Genomic DNA, 18733 nt, shown 5'->3' with positions numbered 1-18733 from the left:
TAGAAAGTCCCAGATAGTGTGGAAGAAAATGAGGAACAAAACTCAAAATTATTTTTAAAAAAGAAAAAAAAAGATGGTCAGAAAGGGACTGTTGGAAAATGAGACTATGACCCTCAACCACCCTTCAAGTCTGTAATGGAACTCACCCTCATGACCCAATTTTCAACCAAACAGTAAGTAGGTATAAAGGAGGGACAACAACACTAATAAGGTATGCTCATCATGGAATGGTCAGCCATTCAAAATCAAAGGACAACATTTACCTAAGGACAAAGCTGAGAAGGGTTGGAAAGGAGGGTAGAACAGAAATAAGAACCAAAGGGAGGAAGTGGGACAACTGTTGTCACATAGAGGGGATTGCAATCATTGAGATGAAACTAAGAGAATGATTTGTTCAATGTAAAAATGATGGTCTGCTCAGTAAACTTTCACTCAATTCACAAAGAAAAGTTCCACACACACACAAAAAAAAGAGAGAGAGCAAGAAGATATTACCAAGGACTACAAGACAAAACAGCTCTGAGTCATTAAGAGGACTACAGATAAGAAATTTCAATTATCTCCTTGATCACCAATCCCCCACATTTTAGTGCATTGCTCCCCATCACAAGAATGAAAAGAGGTTATCTCCAAGTATCAATCTTTTTGATGCAACAAGTAGCTTTTATGATAAACATTTCAGTATCTGGTCATAGTAGGATATCTTCCGAATAAAGAAGGAAGAAATATATAAGCACAACAAAAATCAACATATCATGCCTCCCATTCCTCATGTATGATGTAAACATGCAGATAATTTATAGGTTTATAATTGTACTTATAGACATTATTCATCATTTGTAATAATTATTCAAAAAGCTCCTTACTCCATAGCTCAATATCACAAATCCATATTTAATGAATTGAAACATAACTCAAAAATACAGCAAATATTCTGAAGCACATGAGAATAAATGTTTCATCCTTGTACTTCACCAAGGATGAGTGAGCTACAGCTCGCCTGGTTCCTGCCACAAGTCACTCTTCCTCTTCACCCACTGCCATTGAATTGATTCCAACTCACAGTGCTTCTATAGAATAGAGGAGAACTATCCCATACAGCTTTCAAGGATTTAACCTTTATAGATGCACACTGCCACATCTTTCTCCCATGGAGTGGCTGGTGGCTTTAAACTACCAACCTTTCAGTTAGCAGCCAAGCACTTAACCACTGTTCCTTATTCTTCTTCTTAGGGCTCTTAACTCCAGGGTGCACTGTTTTTGACTAAAGAAAGGAAATTCTCTCTGAGACTTCTGCTTCTCCTGGATCCACACACACACACATATATATATACATATAAGGAGCTCTGATAGCATAGTAATTACAAATCAGGCTGCTAATCTCATGGTCAGCAGTTCGAAACTACCAGCTGTTCTGCGGGAGAAAGATGAGGCTTTCTGCTCCCGTAAAGATTTACAGCCTCGGAAACCCTGTACAGGGTCGCTATGAGTCAGAACCGACTCCACGGCACTTAACAACAACAACAATACACACACACACACACACACACATATACATATATATGCATATTTCACTGGTTTTGCTTCTCTAGAAAGCAAAACCGGCCTTAGACCCCTAGTATCTGGAAAACGACCTGACAGGTAGTAAGTGTTCACATAGTTATAATAAGCAGATATCCTTTTAAAACTGACCTGGGCTTATTTCACACTCTGGTGAGTAAAATCATTAAAGTCACTCTGAATTTATAACCCACCATGCTGTGTACAGTAGTCTTTCTGTAAGCTAGACCTTTCCACAATCCTTATATCCCACCCCAAAAATAAGACACAGAAGAAACAGATCCACACATTTTCCTAGGAAAATGTGACCATGGAAGAAGAAGGCTTGTTTTAAGTAAGGACACCTCACATAAGGCTTTCAATGTAAAAACTGCCTCACTGATGTATTATGGAAATATAGCACCTTTTATTCACAAAGCACTCATAAACTCAGGAAACTACCTTTTTAAATTTGAGCCTCACAATACTTTGCAGAGGAAGACACTGAGACTGGCCATTATGAGTTTTATGGATTTTGCTTAATGTTACAACTGGTAAGTGACAGATCTGGGACTTTTACCAAGTAAGGCACATTTTCATTCTATCTCAGTGTCTCCTCATTCTCTTCCACTGCTTTACCTATTGCTGATGTTTATTCCCTTCTCTCTCATGGCATAGAGAAGCACAGCTACACAGTACAAGGTCTCAGTGATGTCAGGCATGGTCACTGTGGAATTCGGTCTCCTGAGGCAGAAGAGCAGCTGCTGGATGTCATTCACATTGCTGGAGAGGAGAACAATAGCCGCTACCAAAGCCCACACGTTGACACCCTGTGAAGTGAGGTGGACCAGGGATGGGAGAAAAGGTCCCAAGATACAGGTTACAACTAATCAAAATCAGATCAGACAATCAGTGAAGAAAGCCAAGTTGGGTTCTGATACCATTTACAGATTATCTAAACTGTGTCTACACTTCTCAAATAATAGTTGAGAAATAATGAGGATTTTACTTTTTGCCCTAGGACCCTTTCTTCTCATCACTTTTAGATTTGAGCTCTGTTTGTTAATTAAATAATATATAAAATATCTAACAAAGAACCTTCCACAGAAATGACATTGCAAAAATATTAATTCCCTCCCATCTCTCCCCACACCCTCCACCCCCATTTCCTGGTCAGTGTGAGTTCCCAGGTTCCCAAATAATGAGAAGAATCATACCAAAACAACTGAATGAGTGCCTACTTTTCATACAAGGCACTATGGGAGATACAAAAGATGCCAGCAATCTTTAGGGGAGAAATAGCAAGACGAGCAAATCTCTGGCATTAAGATGTTGATTTTTTATGGGCATAGTATGCTCCATTTAGTAATATATAAGAAAATTTTTCTAGCACAGAAATAGTCAATATTGGATATAGACCTTTATCATTTTGAACATTACTACAGTTCATAAGCCTTCTTCTTAAAGAGGGCATCTATTTCTTTGTTGTAAAGCAATCCTTATTAATCAAAGTGTTTAGAAGCTAGATGGCCACCTTTCAGACATATTTCAGGAAGGATTCTTCAACAGAATGGCAAATTGTACTAAATGGTTTTTTTGTTTTTTTTTTTTTAATTCTTTCTAAATCTAAGACGCTATGATTATATTGCCTTTTATTTCTCTAATGAGACCTACAACAAATTAATGCTTCAAAGCATTCAGAGATTAAGATTCTGAAAACATAAAGTAACCTTCAGCTGAACTTAGTTACTTGAATTTAGTCATTATCTTTCAATGAAAAAAAGAAGGCACCATATGCAATAACTCCCCATAGCCTCTCACATACCCCAGCAGCAACAAACAAGTCAGGCAGGTATTGACGCACGCATGCTTCTGCCTCAGGAAGAAGGGGATGGTCCCTGAGGCTCCACAACACCCTTTCAGGGCTTACGCTTGGGGAGCACTTAGTGGTAGCTGTGTATCTGTAAAACACACACACACAACAGTCCATACAAAAGATGATCATAATGCAAACTTGTGGCAAAGGTCTTCACAAATTGTCCCCTTCCAGGAGAGAAACAACTCACCGTATGAGGTTCAACACACACAAGTCTGAATCCTTTTCTATGCCATAGTTCAAGAGGATACCATCCACTTTGCTGACAGCTTGCTCTTCATTCATCAGATAGCGATGATACAGCTTTTTCCAAGGGATGAACTAGATAGTTTAAATAATCCAAAAGTACACATAGACAGTGACTATTAGACAGACAAACTCATAGATAACCTTCTACTAAACTGAAAAGCAATTATAGCTTGCAAATCAAAAATGGCAAATCAGATAAAAACACAAAAATTTGGGTCCTGGTCCCAACACTAACTTGTTCTAGTGATTAATATGTGATTAATTTCAATGGATAAAATCAGAGAGTACTTAGTATAAGAGATAAGCCTTGAAGAACAAAGATACAAGACGAGGTCCTGACATGAGGATGGGAGGATAAGGGCAACAAGTCCTGGGGTGGTGCTGTGGGATCAAGCACTAGACTGCAAGGTCAGCTTGAACCACAGGATCAGCAGTTCAAACTCACCAACTGCTCCTCGGAAACCCTATACAGGGTCGCTAGGAGTTAGAACCAACTCAACAGCACTTAACAACAACAAATAGGGTAAGGAAGGTACAATCTGTGATCTGAACATAACAAATCAGTAATAAATTGGAACAATAGGTTGAAACAAACATCGAGAACTTAAATGTCACTAAGAAGTTATAAGATCTGAGAAAAGCCAGTACTTCAGTGTTCCCATCTGAAATATCAGAAAACTAATGATAGGATTATATGCATATGCTTACAAGAAAGACCAGTCAATACTGCTATTACTCAAATTTACATACCAACTAATAAAGCCAGTGATGATGAATTGAAGAATACTACCAACTTCTTCACACTACAATTGATCAAACATGCAATTAAGATGTATTCATAATCACTAGTGATTGGATATGAAAATTTTAAAACAAATAGGAATTTTCAGTAGTTGGAAACTATGGCCCTGGTGACAGAAATGATGCTGGAAAGCACCGGATAGAATTTTGCAAGACCAGTGATTTATTTATTGCAAATACTATTTTTCACATCCACTTCACCAGATGGAATACACAGGAACAAATCAACTACATCTGTGGGAAAAGCTGATAGTGAAGCTCACAATCATCAGCCAAAACAAGGCCATAGGCAGACTGTGGAACAGATCATTAATTGCTTTTATGCAAGTTCAGGTTGAAGCTGAAGAAAATTAAAACAGTTTCACGAGAGCCAAAATAGGACCTTGAGTATGTCCCACCTGAATTTAGAGACCATCTCAAGAAAAGAATTGATGTATTAGACACTAATGACAGAAAATGATAAAAGAGTTGTGGGATGACATCAACAACATCATTTTAACCTGTCATTTTAAAAGACAAGGGAAAAAAAGAAAAGACAAAAACAGATGTCAGAAGAGACTCTGAAACTTGCTCTTGAATGTACAGAAGCTAAGGCAATTGGAAGAAATTATGACGTAAAAGAACTGAAAAGAAAGTTTTAAAGGGTAGCTCAAGAAGACAATGTCAAACATTATAGTGAAAGGTGCAAAAACCTGGATTAGGAATCCAAAAATGAAGAGCGCACTCAACATTTCTCAAGCTGAAAGAACTGAAGAAAAAAATTCAAGCCTGGGGTTACGATACTGAAGGATCTTATGGGGACAAAAGGAAGCACAATGACTATATAGGATAAACACTGGACTACTAACCACAAAGTTGGTATTTTGAGTCTATCAGCCACTCCTCAGGAGTAAAATTAGACTTTCTGCTCCCGCAAACATTTACAGCCAAGGAACCCCTAACAGGATCGCTATGAGCCAGAACTGACTCAATGGCACTCAATTAATGGGCAAAATATTGAATGATGCTGGAAACATTAGATGGAAGGAGTACACAAAGTCACTACAGCAAACAAAATTGGTCAATGTTCAAAAGAGATAGCATATGATCAAGAACTGATGATACTGAAAAAGGAAGTGCAAAGCAGTACTGAAGGCAATGGCGAGAAAGAAGGCTCCAGGAACTGACTGAATACCAATTGAAATCTTTCAACAAACTGATACAACACTGGAGGTGCTCACTTACCTCCCAAGAAATTTGGAAGACCTGGTCAACCAACTGGAACAGACCCTTATTTGTGACCACTCCAAATAAAGGTGACCCAACAGAATGTAAAAATCATTTATATCATATGCACGTAAAATTTTGCGTAAGATAATTCAAAAATGATTACAGCAGAGCATTGAGAGAGAGGTGCCAGAAATTCAACTCAGAATCAGGAGAGGATGTGGAAATAGGAATATCATTACCAACAACAAGTGGATCTCAGCTGAAAGCAGAGAGTACCAGGAAAGATGTTTATTCCTGCTTTATTGATTATGCAAAAGCTTTCAACTGTGTGGATTATGATAAACTATGGTTAACACTGCTAAGAACGGGTATTTTTGAACATCCAATTGTGATGAGGAGCCTGTACACAGACCAACAAGCAGTCGTTAGGACAGATTAAATGGTTTAAAATTAGAAATGGTGTGCACCAGGGTTGTATCCTTTCACCATACTTATTCAATCGGTACGGGGCACAAATAATCAGAGAAACTAGATTATATAAAGAAGAATGTGACATCATGATTGGAGGAAGATTCAAAAACAACCAGCAATACACAGATAACAACAGCCTTACTTGCTGACAGCAAAGAAGACTTGAAATACTTACTGATGAAAGTCAAAGACTACAGCCTTCAGTGTTGACTGAACCTCAATGCAAAGAAAACAAAATCCTCACAATGGGACCAGTAAATAACACTGAGATAAATGGAGAAAAGACTGAAGCTGTCAAAGACTTCATTTTGCTGGAATCCACTTTCAACACTGATGGAAGCAGCATTCAAGATTATCAAATAATGTACTGCATTAAGTAAATCTGCTGCACAGGATCTCTTTAAAGTGTTCAAGAGCAAAGATGTCAGTGTGAGGACTAAAGTGTGCCTGACCCAAACCACAGAACTTTCAATTGCCTCATATGCATATGAAAGTTGGACAATGAATAAGGAAAAACATCGAAGAATCAACGCATAGTGTTGGCAAAGAATATTGGAAGTACCATGGATTGTCAGCAAATAAATTTGTCTTGGAAGAAGTGCAGCTAGGATGCTTCTTAGAAGTGAGGATGGCATGACTTTGTCTCTCATACTTTAGACATGTTACCATGAGGGACAAGTCCTGGAGAAGGACATCATGCTTGAAAAATGGAGGGTCAGTGAAAAAAAGGAAGACTCTCAACAAGATGGACTGACACAGTGGCAACAGCTACAATGGGTTCAAGCATAACAAGTATTGTGAGAATGGCAGAGGACCAGGCAGTATTTCATTCTGTTGTGCACAGGATCTCTGAGAGTCAAAATCAATGGCACTAGAGAACAACAATGGCTCAGAGGTGCAATCCTCGTTCATGTCATAAAATAATATGAGAATTATGACAGGTTACTGAAAAGAAAACATGTCATGTCTTTGTTGGTATGATAAGTATGCGGGGGTTTCCAAAAGTTTGTAGAAAAATTCCATTAACTTTTAATTCCATTTTCTGTGTACTTTTTGAAGTCTCCTCATATAGAAGCATCCTAACATCTCAAGAGGTAAGTAAGTAGAACTATTTACTAAGTAGAAATATGACACAAAACAGTGTTTCCATCTAAAAGCACAAAGATATTTCTCAGAAACTAGGGAATAAGAGTGACATGAAATTTACTCCAAAATCTTTTGTGCTTAGAAAAAATATACCTTATATATCCATCTTGCACTCCCATTCTAAATTTTTTTAACTTCCATAAACACCCACTCCTTACTCTGCAACACTGTCAGGTTCTAAGGACCAGGGTGTTATGTGAGAATAAGCATTATGCAAGGAATAGAGGATGAGCACATCAGATCACAAAATAAAGAATGACTATGTCATTACATAACTGTCAAATTACATCACTACTCCATAACTGACAGATTATATACCTGCCAAGCCACTGAGAATCATGGCCCAACCAAGTTGATCCATAACCTTAACCATCAGAACCAACATTACTCTTTCACCTTGTACCTTGGCATTCGTTACCACCAGATGTACACCAGGAATACACAAAATAGTTAATTTTTCACTACTGTCATAAATGCAAATGTCAGATAATTGAGATGAGGAGTAAGTGTAGTTGAAGGGAGATTTAATTTCAGTATCTCTGAGTTATCCCTAATGGCTGGTCTAAATGATGCTCTTGTTGTTATTGTTGTTGTTAAGTGCTATCAGTTTAGTTCTGACTCATAGTGACCCTGTATAGAGTTTCGAGGCTATATCTTCACGGTAGCAGAAAGCCTCAACTTCTTCCCAAGGAATAGCTGGTGGGTGCAAACCACTGACCTTGTAGTTTGTAGTCTAGTGTTTATCCTGCAAAGTCACTTCGAGTATAAACCAAGCAAAACATTTACCCCCTTCTCAGGCTTACCTGAGAGAGAACCTTAATTTGGATGAGAAGAATTAACATTAAACAACAAAGGAAAGAGCAGGGAGTCAGATCAGTAATAAGACTAACTATGTTGTTGTTGTTGCTAAGAGTGGGGGGGAGGGGGAGAATAGATAACATATGCTGTTTTGTTGTTGTTGTTAAGTGCCATCAAGTCACTTCTGACTCATAGCAATGCTTATAGGGTTTCCAGGAGTCCTGGTGTGGCACTGTAAAATAAGCACTAGGCTGTGAACCACAAGGTCAGCGGTTCAAACCTACCAGCTGTTTCTCAGACACACAATACAGAGTCTCTATGGGTCAGAATCGACTGGATGACACTTAACAACAACAACAACAACACAGGACTTCTGAGGAGCAGCTGGTGGGTTTGAACTGCTGACCTGTGGTTTGTTGTCTAATGCTGATCATACAGTGCCACACCAGGAGTCCAGATAATATATGTTGTCACTATTGTTAAGTGCCACCAAGTCAGTTTCAACTCAGAGAGACCCTGTATAGAGTTTCTGAAGAATACCTGGTAGGGTTGAACTGCCGACGTAGTGGTACGCAGTCCAGTGCGGATCCCACAGCCCCACACCAGGAGGTTGAGAAATATACAGTCTCTGATCCAGACACAGAAAATTATTTGCTGGGTATAGAATGTAATGGTGTGTTTAGGAGGAAGTGTGCAGTGTGCAATGAGGCTGGAATAATATGTTGTTGTTAAGTGCCATGGAGTCAGTTCCAACCCATAGCAACCCTGTATAGAGAATCGTCTGGTGAGTTTGAACCGCCAACTTTGTGGTTCAAACCAACCATGCAGTTGAGTGCTTATCCTACAGTGCCACTAAAGGGTTTGGACGTTGTTCTGGAGGCAAATAGAAACCACCATTTCTGAAGAAAAACTATAATCAAAAGTATGCATTTGATAAAGTGGTGTTAGGTACTTATAGAGAAAAGGTCATACAACTATACTCATTTTTCGTACCAGTGGATCACTGATGATCTCCCTCCAAAGATGGCATACCAAACTTAGATTCCAATAGAGATCTTCTATAGGGAGGAAAGCAAAGATATGTCTCAGGACTTCACGAGGCAGGCTACAAATGAGGCTCGGAAGTTCCTGACAGGGCAAGGTCCCAAGAAGCCCATAGTATGTGTCAGGAATGGGATCAGGACCAATATCCTCTTCTTTTTGGTTAGGTTCTCCAGACTCTGCAGAGAGCCATGACAAACAGTCTTCTGCTGCTTGTCTAAATTCCCTAGGCCTTTGGCACGACGAGGACAAATGACGCCTTCGGGTTTTCTTAGATGCTCCATCCCACTGGCTGGTCCCCGAAACTTGATTATTGTCTTCATCAAAGGACTGAGACCGCTTCCTTGAAGGCAGAGTAGATTCTGAAGAACCCAATCTAGCTTCCTGATCACCTCCCTGAAGAAGAGCATAATTGCCTTCTGCAGAAACAATCATTTCACCATCAGAATCCTTGTAGTCATCCTTGCCAACAGAATTGCTTTTGGCCATGTCATTGGTGCACTGCTGCTGGCCAGCTAGGAAGAATTCAGTGATGTATCTTTGGCATCCTTGACCTGTAGAGAGAACCCAAACAGAAAGAACAGGAAATGAGCAATGACTGCTGACCCACAATTACAGTAGTAGAGAAAAGGAACAAAGATATATGTTTTAGTCAACAGCTTTACATCCTAAGAAAGCTAATCCAAAAAATACTTATACTTGGCTCTATCATTTAATCAGACACACATCTGGAAAGAGATAGCGACCAGTCTTTGAATGGTATGATGACCCACAGTATACCTGGCAATATACACAAGTAGAAAAGAATATGCCGCAAATGGAATACTGGACTGGATGACAAAAAGTTAGTGACTGCTCATGTTTTCACACAGACTTACACACATGTACCTCTCCAGGCTTACGCCTGAAACAGAAATCTAGGTTTGGCTAAGGAAAAAGGAAGATGTTTCATATTAATCAGGATTTAGAAAAACCCACTCTTCTTATTTGACTGAGTTTCTAAAACTGAAATGGAAAAAAACGACCTTGCTAAAATTCTTTTATTTTTATTGCCTTCTAGGTGAAACTGATACATTCATTTCTTGTAAAATAAAAAGAATCAGGATTCACCTCATATTACTAGAATGGAACTTAATCAAGTCTATATATTAATTCAATAGGCATTTACTAAGCAGCTCTGATTGAGACAAATGCAAAGTAACAGAATTATATAAAACCTTTCAGATTTAATTAAGCACTTAACCTACTGCTACTCATGGTAACCCTCTAGGACACATTGTAGAACTGTCCCCATAAGGGTTCCAAGTCTGTAATCTTTACAACAACAATCTTTACAAAGGCAAACTACCACATCTTTCTCCCACGGAGCAGCTAGTGTGTTCAAGCCACCAACCTTCTAGTTGGCAGCTGAGTGCTTAAACAATGTGCCACCAGGGCTCCTTTTTTAGGCACTGAAAGAGCCCTAATGGTGATTTCAGACATCATCACTGTATTTTTAAGCTCCAAAAAGAACATTTTTTAAGTTCTAATGAAGCATTTAGCTATCTCACCAATATAGAACAATATACATTGATCCTTTATAAATGCCTGTACCAAGATTCTCACTTAGGGAAATAAGAGAATGGAGTAAACTAGATTTCACATTAAAATAATTTTAAATTAATCTTTTTATGTTAAAAAAAAAAAAAGCAATAATAACTGCTTCTGGGGCAGTTGGATAAAAAGAGTTTTGAAATCAATAAGGATTTAGTTAAGACCTAATTTTTCCTAGATGTTTAATTCAATGACAGCAGTTTTTATTTAGGGTCTACTTACTAAACGGAGTCATGGTGTGGCACCATGGGTTAATGTGCTAAACTGTAAAGTTAGTTTAAACTGCAAGGTAGGCGGTTCAAGCTCACCAGTTCCTCCTCAGAAACCCTATATAGGGTTGCTATAGGTAGAAACCAACTCAATAGCACTTAACAACAACAACTTAAAACATATCAGCATTAGGACTACACAATGTAACATACAGATGCCGACAAAGTCCTGATTAGTCAAGAACTTACAAGAGATGAGAAGCTCACACGTAAAACAATAAGTAACAATAAATAAAATAGTACACAATATATAATTAAGTTTGAAAGTGGTTATAGCAGTTCCCAACAGCAAAAGAGAAACACATATTACAATATTTAAAGCAAGAACAAAATAATTTATGCTGGATTCTGAAAATGCATACATTAAAGGGAAAAAGCAATCTACATGATACTAACAAATATTAACAAAAGTAGAAATGTGTTTGACACATAGTGGGGTAGTGAGAAAACCAAACTGCCAGAAGTGGAATGTTCATGTAATAAATACCAGGTGATGGTGCTTGAGTCTACGATAGTGAAATGGAGACGTTGTAGGTTCTTGAGAAGAGCAGTGACAGGATAGAAAGCAGTATACCAGAATCTTAACTCAATGATACGTATGCCCAGTGGTTTGGAAGAAATAAAACACAGAGACAAGGAGGAGGGTTACGGAGGGTTACTGCAGAAGTCTGGGTAGTAGGTGACAAGGGCAGAGATTACCAAGAAAGCATTAGATGAGGCAACATTTTAGACGGGAAAAAATGTCACAGTTAACCTTGTTACAGAATGGACAAAGAGGACTAATGAAGAGTCAAGTAGTCATGTGTCAAGACTGGAATAATGGTGATACTGGTCTACGTTTTCTATCACTTTATAATTAAGCAAGTTAATAAAAGTCATTTTATCACATTTGCCCTGGGCCTTTACCAACCATTATAAATAGGGTGGAATTTTCATGGACAACTCACACATAATTTTTAAAGATGTCAAGTTATTACAATAGGACTACAAAATCACAGCAGCAATATTGACAAATACTTTAAAAGTGGGAGATGGTCAAAGGCCAAACACAGCTATAGATTTGGAAATGCAAGATACTTTTTTGGAAGACATACCCCTACTCCCTCTTTTTGTTCTGGATCTAGGATAGAGACCATGGTTCGGATCTCTGTTTGTCCATCTTTGACCGAAGGGCTGGGTCACAGACAAGTGACTCTGAGCCAAATGTTGGCAGTCGATGGCTGTAAGATGCTTCCTCTTAAACCGCCTCACTGTTTTGCACCAACAAGCAGAAGAAATGGTATACTCATTAGTTATCACCAATTCTACAAGCTAATCAGCAAATGATACTCAATTTTCTAGAATACAGTAGCTGATGACTGATTTTGTAGACCACCCACTCTTTCCCTCTCCCTTATACACCCATCAGCTTTTTGCCATCTCATAGTTACTTAACATTTCTTCCTTAGAATTTAAAAAGGACTCTTAAAATAATAATGGAATGCTTATTCAAACAAGTGGATATGAAGATTTGGCATCTTTTCCTTGACTCTGTCCAGGCAATCTGTTTGCACAATTACCACAAACCTTTAAGAGCTGGCAACAGCTTTTTTAAAAATTAACTCACCCGCTGGTCCCTGTATATATCAGCTTCTCCGAGTCTCAGAAGTAAAAAGCAGTGACTAATAAAACAAGCTGTAAATTCCTCAAGAGGTGAACCACAGCATATGGTCTTAGCCCTCACACCCTCTCAGTACAGGGCAATCAGTTAAGATGGGAGCAAGGTCCCCAAATAGAAGAGAATCTAACCTACTTGTAAGGATGCTCAAAGAAGAAAATTTCATATTCTCCCTTGTTGTTGTTGTTAAGTGCCATCAAGTCAGTTCCAACTCATAGTGAACTTGTACAGGGTTTCCAAGAAGCAGCTGGTGAGCTTGAACTGCTGACCCTGCAGTTCAAATTGACTTTGCAGTAGAGTGCATTAACCCACAGTGCTACACCAGGACTCAGCAGTATATTATAGCAGTAACTTTGCCTAGGACTAGGTTTGAAGAGCACTGAAAACTTGTTTTATAGTACTCATTCTCTGTCAGGTAATTCTTTTTCATGTTTAAACAAGATTCTTCATGTTTCTGTCTGCTCTTGTATGTACGATCTAGCTACATCCTTATAGATTAAAGAAAAAAATATAACAGTATAACATAAAAATAAATAGAGGAGGAAAACAGATTATATTCTATAAAACTTTAATTCTTTAGAGGACACAGACAAGAGAGAATAACATTTGTTCTTGCCAGTATTGTGTTTTCACAGGTCTTGAGTAAACTGGTAGCAAATGCCAGAATATTACTCAACATTTTCTTTAAGCCTGAAAATAGGTCTAAAATGAAACACTAATGAACATAGCTGGTATAGCTTGTATTTTCCATGGGTGTTACAACAGTCTATTATTAATTCCTTCTATCCCGCATCTTTTCAGAGATCACCCTTCCAAAGGTCAGTTTATTCTTTCAAGAATTCATGGAAGTGGTGCTGTAGGATCAGCCCTGGACTGAGAACCACAAGGTTGGCAGTTTAAACCCACCAGTTGCTTCTCAGAAACCCTATATAGCATCACTATGAGTCCAACTGACTCGACAGCACTTAACAATTCCTCAGCTTCCAGAAATCACTCTTCGAAATGTTTATTCTTTCAAGAATTCACAGAATTAAAGAATTAACTTTAACTTCTCAAACTTAATGAATAAAACCCATTTCTACAGAGAAATACAGTTCTATAAGCTCAACTGAAAGAATGCTTCGAATCTTAGAACCAACATAACTTTTAAGCAATGGCAGCAATCTTTACAAATATGCTTAGTCCAATGAAGAGGTATTGTAAAGCTCTGAAATACACTTGAAGTGAGAAGAACGATGTTTGAGCTCTCACCTATCCCCAGATACTATGACTCCAAGTCACTTAATTTCTCTAAATTTTAGTGGTATTATAAGGACTAAGTGAGAAAATGTCTGAGCTATAAAAGCCTGCATAAATATATCTATCTTCTTAATAATTTAACAAGGCTTAGCTATGACAACCTTACATAAAACATAGAAATATCTTATAAATTATAAATATACCAAAAACACGAAGTGTATCAGTAATGCAATGACAATCAATTCTGTAATATAAAAATACCTTAAAAAGTAACAAGTAATATGTCTCAGTTACTTACTATGAACAAAAAGTCAAAAACTCTAACGGTTTTGCAAACCACTTTTTGTTTGTTGTTGGTTGAACATGTTCCTTTAAACTAAAAATCAAAGGTTTCATTTACATGTAAAAAGGCAAAAAAAGAAGAAAGATTTGAAAATTTTCTGTACTGAAGTAAAACTTAACCACAAAGTCTAGTTACTCTCTTTGAAAATATAGGCCTTCTGGCAAGACGGCGGACAAGGCACACACACTACACAGACCCTCTATAACAAAGATACGAGAGACCAAATTAAACAGACACAGGTAAAATTCTGGAACCCTGAACTTCAAAGAAGAGGTTAGAAAAATGGATTGAGTGCTTGCTGGGAGAAAAGGCTAAGCACGAACTGCGAGAGAGGACAAACGGTGAACAGCTAGCCAGATGCTGCACTACCATCTTTAACTTTTGTGAGCAGCTTTGACAACAGAAGGTGGCCTGGCAGAGTAGATTCACACAGGCAATGGAAAAGGTGTGATTCCTTCATTTTCCCCATGCTCCTGTGGTGAGCAGAAACGTAGCCAGCTCCCAACCATTTCCAGCCCCAGCACAGACCCTGCTCTCTGGGTGTTCAGAGCCACTTGGTTGGGATGCACCTAGATTCAGGTGGGCTTGGCTCTAGATCTACAGAACCTACAGAGCCACCAAATCAGCATTTAACCAGTTACCCTGCGTCCAGTTACTCTGTGTTCCTAACAGAAACTGAAACCAGCTCCATCAAGGGCCTCCATGAACTACTTCTGGATTGAGGACACTCAACGTAGGTAATTTGTTGTTGTTGTTAAGTGTTGTTGAGTTGTTTATGACTCATAGCAACCCTGTATAGGGTTTCTGAGGAGTGGCTGGTGAGCCTGAACCACCAACCTCACAGTTCAATATATTAACCCACAGAGCCACACCAGGAATTCAACATAGGTAATGTTGTTGTTGTTGTTAAGTGCCATCAAGTCGATTCCAACACATAGTGTATAGAGTTTCCAAGGAGTGGTTGGTGGGTTTGAACCACCAACCTTGCAGTTCAAATTGACCTTGCAGTCCAGTGCATTACCCTGCAGCACTACACTAAGACTTCAACACAGGTAATAGTGTAACAGTGAGGCTAAACAGAACTCTATCTAGGGCCAAGATGTCTGCTGTCACATCGCTATCACACTCACATCCACCACATGAGTTCCTTGACTTGCAGAAGACCCCCCAGAGAGTTTCCTCCTCTCCAGATCAAACAGTTGTACTGTTTATTTGTTTTTTGTTGTTTCATTGTTTCTGTTTGTTTATTCTTTGTCCTTTCCATTTGCTTGAATTTTATCTTTTCTTTCTCCACTATTGCTTTTCCTTCTTTTCTTTTGTTTCTCATTTCCCTTCTTCTTTCTTCCCCCATTTTGATCTTTCTGTGCAAGTCTCCCTTTCTCTTTTAATCTTCTTTCTCCCTGGTCTTTCTAAGTATTTTTTTGTATTTCTTCTTTTTGTTTCTTCTCTAATCTTTCTCTTCTCTAATTCCATTTCCTGCCCTTCTTTTCTCTTTTTAGTTATTCTTAAGTGTTTTTTATTTTATCTTATTTTTCTCTTCTATAACTCCATTTCACTGTCCCTCTTTTGTCTTTACACTTACTATAGTCTTTTTTCTAGCTGTTAGCTGCTTTTATTTCTTTTTTCTTCTTTATTATTTATTGTTTTCATTGTTGATTTTTTTATTTTATTCAGTTTTTTGTTTTCTTGTGTGTGTGTGGGGGGTTCTCATTCCCACTCAACAGGAGACAGCAACCATGACCATACAACTCAGTCACAACTGTATTCTCTGCAGCTCCACCCACTGGGCAAGATGCAATATCAGCTTCTATACCACCTCATCAATGATAGACAGCAGCCAACACCAGACAAGCCCACCCTAAACTAAGGTGCACAAACAGCAAACAAAAATGGAATACACACATCCAGGCTTTCATTGCTTTGCATTTTCTCCTTTACACTTTCTATGTATTGTCTCCTACACCCACAGGGGACAGTTGGTGGGAACCTGCGAACATACCAACATACAATCATCAATTAAATACAAATACAATAACCTCACAGTGCCCCAGAGACAACATGAAATTTTAGTTCACATGAAGAAATAAGAGAAAATGGCTGAAGCAAATGACCAAAATGCAGAGCCAATAAATGATTCTGAGGTAGAAAAGATAATGGAACTAACTGAAAAAGAATTTTTTAAAGTGATATTTGGGTACTTTCAAAGGATTGACAAAAAGATTAAGGAAAACAAAGAAAAAACTTAGGAAAAATTCAAGAAAACACTACAAGAACAAAAAAAATAAATGCAAATTTTGAAACAATATAAACCTTTAATTAGGAATCTCAGAAATGGATAACACATTAAGGGCAAAGCAATGAACGCCTGAATTAATGACCTTGAAGATAAATCTCTCAATAGTAGTATGCTAGAAGAAAAATCAGAAAAAAGAATGAAAAAAATCTAAAGTATAAGAGGCATGTGGGACACCATGAAGAGGAACAACTTATAGGGATCAGAATTCCAGAACAGGAAGAGACAATAAATTAAAGAGGGAAAAATTGTCAGAGAGTTGTTGGAAAAAAATTTCTCTAACAACACGAAATATGAGAAGATAAGCATACAAGAGGTTGAACAAACCCAAACAGGATAAATTCCAGAGGAAAATCATCAAGAACTCTCCAAATCCAAAGACACAGAAAGAATTCTAAAAGAAGCTTAGGAAAAATGAAAAGTTAACTACAAAGGAGAACCAATAAGACTAAGCAATGATTTCTCAGCAGAAACCACAGAGGCAAGAAGGCAATGGAACAGCATACACAAAACTCTGACAGAAAAACTTGCCAACCAAGAATCATATACTCAGCAAAGCTGTTCCTCAAATATGATAGTAAAATTAAGATATTTCCTGAGAAACAGAAACTAAAGGAATTTGTAATGACCAGAACAACTTTATAAAGAATGCTAAAGGGTGGGTTTGAATCACCAATCTTGAGGTTAGCAGTTTTCAACATAACTGAGGGCACATATATATAACCAACAGCCAAAATTACTCTTGTCAGAGAGAAAGTGAGAACATTCCTCTTACAAATGGGGACCAGGCAAGAATGTATTTTATCATCACTCCTATTTAATTAGTGCTGCAAGTCTTAGGCAAGGAAAGCAAATTAAAGGAATTCAAATTGGCAAAGAAGAAGTAAAACTCTATTTGCAGAAGATATGATCCTATATATAGAAATCCCAAAGACTCCGAAAGACAGTGGAACTCATTAAAAGAATCAGCAAAGTGGCAGGTTACAAGATTAACATCCAAAAATCAGTTGGATTCCTTTACACTAATAAAAACAGCTCTGAAAAGGAAGTTAGGGGGGAAAATACTATTTACAATAGCCACCCAAAAGATGAAATATTTAGGAACACATCTAACCATAATGCAATCCCAATCCAAATGCTAGCATCTTTTTAAAAAGAGATAGAGAAACTAATCATTAACTTTATATGGAAATGGAGAAGACCACAGATAACAAAGCATTATTAAAGTAAAGCAAAGTAGGGGCCTCTTATTTCCCAGTCACAATAGTCAAAATAGCACAGTACTAGTACAATGGAACAGAACTGAGATTCCAGAAGTAAATCCACCCACATACAATCAGATGATCTTTGACAAAGGGCCAAAACACATTAAATGGGAAAGAGATCATCTCTTCAATAAAAGGTGCTGGCAAACTGGAAATCCATTTGCACCAATATTTCACACCATTTACAAAAAACGAACTCTGCGTGGATTAAAGATTTAAATGTAAAACCTAGAACTATAAAGATAATCAATGAAAAAATAGGGACAAATTTAATGGGCACTGATATATGGCATAAATACACTATCGAACATAACTGAAAACACAAACAGCAGAAGACAAAACTGATGACTATAAATTAGACATTCAATGTACATAAAATTATTTCACCTCTTTGAGTAAAAAGAGAACCCAAAGACTGTGAAAACAAATTTGGCAACGATATATTGGACAAGGGATCAATTTCTAAAATTTATAGGAAACTTCAATACCTCAACAACAAAAAGAAAAAAATCCAATTTTAAAATGGGCAGAAGATGTATGAACAGATACTTCATCAAAGAAGACATTTAGGCAGCCAAGAAACATTAGCCATTAGAGCTGTGAATCAGCACAACAATGAGGAATCATATCACCCCAGCATTAATAGCAATTAAAAAAAAAAACAGGAACCAACCAATGCTAAAACAAGGGTGTGGAAAGGCTGGGCCCTTCCTATACTGCTGGTAAAACTGTAAAATGGTGCGATCACTGTGGCAAATGCTTCCTCAAAAAGTTGGAAGAAGTAACAGAAACAACCTGAATGCCCATAAATGAGAGAAGAATGTATAAACTCTGGTACCTATACATAGTACAACACTATGCAATGTTGAAGAATAATGATGAATCTGTGAAACACTTCATAACATGGATGAACCTGGAGTACATTATATGCCAGGTGAAATTTG

At 37.8% G+C, this 18733-nt stretch overlaps 1 protein-coding gene across 1 annotated transcript in view; it reads right to left on the bottom strand.

Annotated features, from left to right (window-relative positions):
• Positions 1–12240, bottom strand: part of FBXO18 (F-box protein, helicase, 18) — a 44752-nt gene extending 32512 nt beyond the window's left edge. Inside the window, exons 1-5 of the mRNA XM_006862737.1 lie at positions 12087–12240; positions 9083–9684; positions 3606–3736; positions 3365–3500; positions 2179–2369 (exon numbers count right to left, since the gene is read on the bottom strand). Coding sequence (XP_006862799.1) covers positions 2179–2369; positions 3365–3500; positions 3606–3736; positions 9083–9619 — 995 coding nt within the window. The 5' untranslated portion in view covers positions 9620–9684; positions 12087–12240. The remainder of the gene's footprint in view (positions 1–2178; positions 2370–3364; positions 3501–3605; positions 3737–9082; positions 9685–12086) is intronic.
• Positions 12241–18733: the final 6493 nt, after the last annotated feature.

This window comes from Chrysochloris asiatica, unplaced genomic scaffold (genome assembly GCF_000296735.1).
Source record: "Chrysochloris asiatica unplaced genomic scaffold, ChrAsi1.0 scaffold00050, whole genome shotgun sequence".
In the NCBI taxonomy this organism is placed as follows: Eukaryota; Metazoa; Chordata; class Mammalia; order Afrosoricida; family Chrysochloridae; genus Chrysochloris; species Chrysochloris asiatica.
The sequence above is the reverse complement of the archived record's forward strand: the minus strand, read 5'-3'. Positions and strand labels throughout refer to the sequence as shown.